The following is an 8858-nucleotide window of genomic DNA, read 5'->3' as shown; positions in this document are numbered from 1 at the left end:
ATAGGTCATAACCAGCAGTGTGCGATTTGTGCAGGGGGGATCTCTACTGTATATGGCCTAGTTATGCCCCTTCTAGTCAGTTATGTTTCCCAAGTAATCTCTTCATTACATATATACACAGTATGGGTAAGAAAAGGATGGGAAAGGGGATAACTGAGAGAAATGAAACAGTGGCAAACCAAAGTTATTTTGTCTTAACTAGTTAGTGCTGTTAAAGAGAAGTTGTCAAGCACCACCATTTGTACTATAAGAGAGACTGAAGATTTGAGGAGGGAAGTAAATGGTGTGGGATACTTTTTTAGTTGCTGCTTTCTCCTTCAAAAGGTACAGAGGTATGAATTGATTATTTTCCTTGTTTATTTCTGTAGTTACCTTTTAGGTTTTAAAGCAGTTCAGACACCATTAACGAAAATTAACAGATACTTCCTTTATTTCTCAGATAGAGGTCTAAGATTGAAATCAGCTAATCTAGTCACTTTGAGTTAATTAACTTCTCCATTTATAATTATGTGCAGAACAACTCAGCCATGTTTGATTTCTTGAATCTACATTATTATTACCAGAATGGTTATTTAACAGTTATTTAGGATCAGCAAAATACATCCACGTGCAAAAGGCATTCAAATCAATGCAAAAGGCATTCAAATTCTTGAAAGCAAAACTCATATCACGTGTATGTGTTACAACACAGGGGGGTGAAAATTGCAGGGGTAGTAGCCCCTACTGAGGCCACAAAGCCTGCCAAGTTTCAAGAAGATAGGTGCAGGGTTTTGGGGGAACTGTACCTCAAGCTGCAGACAAGCAAAACTCGTGACGTGGATGACCCTGTGTGTGTTAAGGTGAACCAGGGTGAAAGCTGCAGGAGTGGTGGCCCCTGCTGTGGTCACAACACCTACCAGCTGTTGAGGAGATTGGTGCAGGGGGGTTCTGGGGCCCCGCACCTCTGGCTGCTGACGGACAAAACTCGTGACATGGGTGCTTGTGCAACTGTGTCTGTCTTGGGGCGGTTGATTGTCTGTATTGATTATTTCCTCTCCTTAGTCTCTGCTTTTGTAGGTGTTAATTGATGGTAATTAACAGGTTACATTAGCTAGCTATTGTGTATTGATCTGGTCCCTGAGTAAATCATGATTGATTGATAACTGGTAACACAGTAGCTTAGCAGTCAGTCCTGCAGTAGTGGCTCCCATGCCCCAAGACACAGACAGTCAGCTGCACAAGCACCCGTGTCACAAATTTTGCCTGTTAGCAGCTAGAGGTGCAGGACCCCAGAAGCCAGACCCCCTACACCAATCTCCTCAACAGCTGGCAGGCATTGTGGCCACAGCAGGGGCCACCATCCCTGAAGCTTTCACCCCACTGCACCTTAACACACACAGTCACCCATGTCATGAGTTTTGTTTGTCGGCAGCATGAAGTGCAGTTGCCCCGAACCCCCTGAACCCCCCCGCCCCGTGGTGTAACACATACATGTGATATCAGTTTTGCTGTCAAGAATTTGGGGTACAATTCCCCCCAAACCCCTGCACTGATCTTTTTGAGACTTGGTAGACTTCATTCTCTCAGCAGAGACTACAATTCCTGCAAATTTCATCCATATCAGACAAAAAAACCCCGCAAAGTTATAGATATTTCATTGTTTCGACATTATACCCTATGGCCGGATCTCCAAAGCAACTCCAAAGCACTTCGGAAGCTCCAAACCGCTTCGGAAAGCCTAAAGAGGCCAGCGCTTTGATCCGGATATGCTGCTTTCGACACCAAAGTGTCCAAAACTTCTCCGGATCTGAAGCTCTGTCGAAAGCCTCGCACAGCTCTAATAGCCATTCTCATCGTAGCTTTCTTCAATTCACTAAAGACTAAAGTCCTCAACACAGTTTTGCTAAGCAAGCTGTTCTGAGCAATATGTATTTAAATAGATCTCATGCAGGTTCTCATTTTAACTGCAACTTTAGCACTACTTATTTTTCATCTCTTGCCATCCACTGATCTTTGTTCTAAGTTAAGGGGACAGTGGGCGCATCTACATGTGCTATTAAGGCTAAGCAATAAACTCCAGCACTTATTGTGTATGAGACTTATTGTGCTGGAGTTTATTGCTCCCAGATGCCACATTTACATGTACACCTGGCACTGCTGCACATTGAGGTGGGTTGGAGCAGCCTCAGCTGGCAGGGAGCCAGGGGTGTTAGCTTGCCTGTCTGGGGCTGGTCTGACTTACCTCAACATGTTGAGGACTGGCTGGCTGGGGCACATAGGTACTCCAGTGAAGGGTTAGCTGGCAGACAGTCCCTGCACTAAAGCACCCTTGTGCACTAGCCAGCTGCATCGGCGCGTACACGTGCGTTGCTGCGCAGTCAAAAAAACTCTGCAGCAGGATAGAACATGTATTTACAAGTACTATCCTGCTGCAGAGTTAATGTTTCTTGCAGTCTAATATGGCTGCTCATGTAGATGCAAGATATTTACTATGGAGCTAATTAGTCTAGTCCACAGTAAATATCACATGTAGATGCACCCAGTATCAACTTAAAAATTACACTTTTTTCCACCAGTTTAGTATCTACCGTTGCTACTAGGAAATTACGAAAAGTGAAAAAGATGAGAAAAAAATATACTTTCTGGTCTCCTTTCCCCACTTTTGCTTGTCTTGTATATTAGACAGTACTCGGTATATATTCAGTTCTTTAGCCCTTGAGCCTGTAAAGCACTAAGCATCAGAATAGTACCATTGACTTAATTGGAATTATCCCCTTGCTTAAGGTATGCACATGCTAACTATGATAATTGATCATTATTTTAGTATATTAAGAGATCGTTACCACTTCAGATTGTAATGCTTCAAAACCTCTTTCTCCCTGTGTGGAAAGCTTTAAGGAAACCTTAAATTTTAATGGCTTTCTGAGGCTAAAGGGCTTGGGATCATCCTCTAAGTAGTTGTCTTGGGAAGAAAACGCCCTTGCAAATTTATTTTATTTAGAGCAGGGGTGTCAAACTCGAACAGCTCCACAGGCCAAATGAGAGGCCTTGGGATGGTCCATGGGCTGGATTGAGCCCATGGCTCTCTCCCCCTCACATGCCAGATCTAGGGCAGCAGTGCTCATTCTAGGACCCATGTCTCATACAGCGTGCCCTCTCTCCTCTCCTCTCCCCACATGTGGTGCATATCTATCTCAGACCAGTTTCTGGGGCATTGGTCCCAGAGCAGGTGCCATGTGTAATGTGGATCCCAGAGTGTGTGCTGTGTGTGGTGCACATCCTGGCCCTGCACACAGAACGAATCTGGCAGTGTGTAAGTTAGCTCAGATGCAGGTGCAGCACCAGGGGCTAAATGGTGGGGCCCCATGGGATGGATGTAGCCCACGTGCTGTATCGTTGTCACCCTTCATTTATCGCAGAAATGTTTTACTATTTTTTTTTCTTTAGGGTGTTTGAAGAGAATGAAAATCCATATTTAGTAAAAGAGAAACAGCAGCAGCAGCAGCCATTACATCTTCCTTCCATTCCTCAGAAATTTGTCCGATCTGTAAGGACTATTAGACAATCTCTGCAAAAGACAAAAGCAGGTATAATGTGCATTTCTGATTATCTTTTTATACAAGGTTAACTTATATTAGATACATTTATATACAAAATCAATATATAGGAACCATGACAATAAATCTGGCCCATCATCTCCACTATGGCTGCTTGATTGAAACTTTCTGTAGAAATTGGGCATTTAATTTTTTGTTTTTCTTTGAAAATCTCCCATACTTATGATCATATGTATTTGTCATGAATAACACAATAATATTTTACCCATTTTAGGTAGATGCATCATTAATATTGGAAAATATTTCATTGGTGAAGTTTGGCAAATATAACAGACATTACCCGCATACATTATTCTACAGTGAACTGGCTGATACTCACATATTATATGACACATTTCCCTCAAATCAATATAAGAAGCAAAGTTGATTAGTTTGGCTCACAAGTTCAATTTAACTGTGGCATGCTGTGTATATTTAATACTCTAACAATGTTAAGTTATGTTTATTGAATAATTTAGTTGGAGAAGAAAGAGAAAATCCCATGGATCATTCAGCAATTACCAGTGTTTCCTCCAGCCAACTAGAAAATGAAACACAGGTATGTAGCCCTCCTCTCAGAAAGGACGTGAGTAAAATACATTCTGTGGCCTTGCTCATTTAAATTGAAAGTGCTTAAAGTATTCCCAGTGCCACTTTCTTAAAACTAGATAATACAGGAAATAGCTCAGGATTTGGTAATAAGAAACTGGTAATAAGAAATAATTTGGTAATAAGAAATCTTTCTTCCTTAAACTGTTATTTCAAGTGCAACCAAAAATATGGAGTGACTGAATGTTATGGCAGATGGCTATTATCCAATACTGGTAATCATACTAGGTCTTCTAGCATTGTCCCTTTTCCAAAGTTGATGTAACATATGACTCTGCCTACCCAACCCATTGCCCGGGACAGACAAAAATTTTAAACTAGAGGTAATTTAAACCGAAGAACATAATACAAACACATGCGACATAACGACATTTTTGGAGGTTTATCTCTACTTATTAATATAGGAAAAGAGAATGAATTTAGACAGTTTGGGGAGAAATCAGGATGTCAGTAACTTAACAATTTTGTGTGTTCCTTCCATTCAAAGTTTTTCCTGTGTTTTAGAAATGTAATGATACCATCAGGACTAACAATCCACAAATTGCCCAAGTTCCATCCATGCAAAACCAGATGCAATTCAGGTAAATTTTCAGCTAGCTAGTTTTCATTCTTGAAATGATAGATTATAATGATTTTACACAACAGCATAATAATGCAGGCTGGTGCCCAGCCTAGCTGCCGCACACAAGGACTTCCGGTTGCCGCTGCCTCTGCAATCACTGTTGTGTGATTGTGGCAAAAGCCAGTTCCAGTTGGCACCCAGGGCAGTTGCCCCGCTTCAGTTATGACACAGAAATTACAGCTATTATCCACCTTTGGACAAATTCAGACAGTGTTATTTCTGTTTGCTTAGATTGCTAGCTCCTCAGAAGCAGACAACTTCCAAGCAATGGTTTGAAAATGAAGCTGTGGTGACAGGTAAAGTACCACTGACATTTTTGGATGGAAGGTGCTATCAAAATGCAATCTATTCTATACCTGGATAAAATACATGATAACTGAATAGAAGAGAAAGGATGACGTGCCAAATTTCACCCTGACTATAATACATTTCCATTTTTGTACTTTCTGCTTAGGTCACTTAGTCAATTTATGTTTTTAGTACAGGGATATTTGACTGACCTAGAAATTATGGACAAAAATTGCAGGTGAAAAATGAAAGTCAGCCTCTGAAAGTCTGTCTAAAACAGTTCAAGAAAACAGAGAGAATGGACCAGTAGGAAGTTAACTTATTCAGGAGTCTAAATGGTCAGACTAGGATCAGATATATAACCCTTGAAAAGGAGGAACAACAAACATTAAATAAAGGAAACAAACCTGTAAAAAGGCAAAGAAGAGCTGAGAGAATATGCACATTAAATGTAGTTTTGTTGGTAATTTGTAAAGGCATCAGAATTCATTTGTAAAATACATATGGTACAAGTACAAGATAAAATAGAAACGAGTGAAGCAGTAGTTACAAATAAACTTAGAATATTAAAATCAGATGGCTCAAGGTCTGGCTTCAATTCCTTTTGCATAGTGTTGTCAGATTAAACCCTCGTCACACTGTAGTAAAGTTCGCATAAGTGAAGATTTTAACTAGACTTCCCCAGATACTACAGTATGGGATCTGTGCCCACAAGATATAGGACCTCTCAGGTCATAGATTGTAGGTTCTGCTATTTAATATGAAATCTCTTACAACATTTTTCATTTCCCTTTGTATAATTTGTTTCCCAGCCTGGCTTTTCCCCTCTTTCTTAAGATCTGTTCTATCACTCCTTGAGTATCCTGTTCACATTGTTCCTACACCAGTTACTTGCCTTCTCAATAGGTCTCTCAATAGCAATATAGCATTGGCAAGCCTTCTTCAAGTAATCTTTTCCCACATCATTGGTGTTTTTTTTAGCTACGCTATCTTTTAAAAAGAAATTTTACAGTTTGTAGTACAAATGATAACAACTTCTTTGTTTAGCAAATAAAGATGCTGAGTGTGGAGATAAGGAAGAAGCAAGCAAGGCCAAAGATTCTTTACATGTCTCTCAAGTAAGTGAAGCATTTCTGTGTCATAACTTTTTATTTCACTGAAGTACTTGCATTATCTTGTTAGCAGTGAGACTACTGGCAAGAAATAGGAAAGCGGGGCTTGGCCTCTCGTTTTGAGAGCTTTCAGTACAGCCATCTCTCTTCTCACAGAATTGTATTTTCAATCATAAAAATATTTTTCTTCCAAATAGCTACTTTGCACTCAGTGATAATTTAAATTCACCAAACAGCCTCCCAGATATGAATGCAATGTTTTGAATGCTATACTAATATTACTCATGAATGGTAGAGCTTTCAGAAGGAAAAGAGAATTTTGTCAGGAGTCAGATGGCTACAGTATCTATATGTGTTCTTTTGTGATGCTCAATTTGTTCTTGAATCTAGAACCCCAAGTAAATGACAGACTTCTATAGCTTTAAGGAAAAAATATTATCTAAAAATTCAAATATATAAATAAGAGATTTCCTTAGATTCTGTTCTATGCTTAACTAAGCAAGAGAATTATTGCTGTTCTGAAGCAAGCAAGTTCTAGTGTCTATTTTGACTTTGCATTATTAAAGTTTGGTACTTCTGAAAGCATTTCTGTTGAAAGCCAAATTAATATTACTTAGCTGGTAGTGAAAACTGCATTTTATATCTGTAAGTGCTCTGAACTTCCCCAATATCAAACTCTCTTTTTAGGTGGCAAGTACACTTTATAGGTTTTTTATTCCACAATAAATCCAAATAGTTGAATAAAGAATATGTCTTAAGAAATCAGTGACTTCTTTCTTTCAGGATGCCACTGGACTATAAACAGCTGGTTTAGAACATTAATTAGAGAGCCAGATTCAAATACAATTCACTTGTAGATTATGCAGGCTTCTCCCCACATAAAGGAGAGTGCAGGATCCTCAGTGACAGAAAATCCAATGGATAATGTGACTGCAAAGCAAAGCAGCCACAACTTTTAATCCATAGGAGCTCTGTAAGGTACCATGACAGCATGGGAAAAGTACTGAATGCTGAATGTGGAAGAAGTGTGGACAGGCTTGGGCAAGGATGCTCTGATTTTAAAAGTATAAAAACATTGATTCTGGAACGTAATGATTGTTTATATCATTGAGACCATTACAGCTAAAATCAAAGAATAATCCACGTTATTATCCCACCAAGAAGCATTCATTCTCAGTCTTCTGAATCCACACATTACACAATCCAAACCAAGAAGGGGAAATTGTCTTCGTTAGGCTGCTAGTATTGCACTTTGCTATTTGTTTAAGTAAAACTTGCTGAGTTTTACTATCTATACAACTTGTTCTTGAGTATGGAGTGCAGGATGTGGGCCATTCAGAATAGGCATTAAAGGCATCTTGCATGAATTCAATTTTTCCTCTGCAAGCTAAACCCAGTTTTTTAGTAGTGTTTCAAAGGCATCCAAATTGAAATTTTGTGAGTGTGTTATTTTGACTTGTGCTCGAAACATAAGCATTTACTTATTGATAATCTCTGTTTTAAGTTCTGTTAAAAGCTCCCTTCTAGAGTGCAACTTGTGGAGAACGATGCATTTCACCTGCATCATAATAGACATCCACATCAAACTTCCAAATGTAAACCTTGTTTTGGGAAGAGAAAATCTGTCAATTAATTGAAATATAACTTATTTTTATTAATTTGATTTTCACGCTGCTTTCCCCTAAATAAGACTCAGGGCAGTTTGCAATAAGAGAACAGTATGACTTATAAAACAGGAAAGCGACATGTTTTGATGACGATATTCCCAAATTCCACTAGGAAGTATTTAATCAATATTCCTTTCCATTGCAGTTAGGAGCATTAGATCTAGCAGCTCCAGCCTGGGATTTGCAGTGCTGTGTAATGATGTACAATTAATAAAGTTGAACTGAATCTAATCTATGTTTACACTTTACAAATTCTTCAAATTTCTTATTATAATCACAATTCACAATGAAAATACAGATAAAAGAGGATACACCAATAACTATTGTGTGTAGGATCTTAGTTTCTTATTAGATTCCCCTTATTTTTCATGAATGTAAGATTCTTTAGCTTGAAACAGTTACACACACACACACACACACAGAGTCAGCTTGGTTCAATATGTATATTGAATAAAAGGAATATTGATGGGGTTTTTTTAAGTTGTATATGCCGTAAACATACCCATTATCACACACACACACACACACACAGAGTCAGCTTGGTTCAATATGTATATTGAATAAAAGGAATATTGATGGGTTTTTTAAAGTTGTATATGCCGTAAACATGCCCATTATCATGCTGGGCTCTCTTTTAACAGAACATACCCACAGAATCTTTTAGATCAACAGAGGATAATCCCAATACAGCAGAAGAAAGAACTGAGAATTTTTCAAGAACCCCTGAGATGCCTGCATTTATAAGAACACCTGAATCTAATGAGAAGTAAGCCCAGTTCCCTAAAACTCCTCCATTTGAATTGTAGGATTTCATTTTTTATTTAAATGTTGTGAGCTTATGTTGATTTGTACTGCATAGATGTTTCCATTAATTGTGACACGGAAGGGCACTTTTCATATAAGCAAACGCTACACAATATTCAGATTTAATTTAGCTTATTCCAAATATGGGTTTTTTCCACAGTAGTGCTCAGTTTGAAAGAAA

At 38.7% G+C, this 8858-nt stretch overlaps 1 protein-coding gene across 1 annotated transcript; it reads left to right on the top strand.

Annotated features, from left to right (window-relative positions):
• Positions 1 to 3426: 3426 nt before the first annotated feature.
• On the top strand, positions 3427 to 8639 carry CUNH14orf39 (chromosome unknown C14orf39 homolog; the record flags this gene model as incomplete). The annotated part of the gene is made up of 6 exons (XM_006039329.1): positions 3427 to 3566; positions 4055 to 4134; positions 4689 to 4765; positions 5038 to 5102; positions 6142 to 6212; positions 8515 to 8639. Coding segments are annotated over 6 exons (558 nt in total), but the record flags the coding sequence as incomplete, so codon positions are not given.
• Between the last annotated feature and the right edge of the window lie 219 nt (positions 8640 to 8858).

The sequence above is a fragment of the Alligator sinensis genome, unplaced genomic scaffold (genome assembly GCF_000455745.1).
Source record: "Alligator sinensis unplaced genomic scaffold, ASM45574v1 scaffold3281_1, whole genome shotgun sequence".
Taxonomy (NCBI): domain Eukaryota; kingdom Metazoa; phylum Chordata; order Crocodylia; family Alligatoridae; genus Alligator; species Alligator sinensis.
This window is presented reverse-complemented; position numbering and strand designations above follow the sequence as displayed.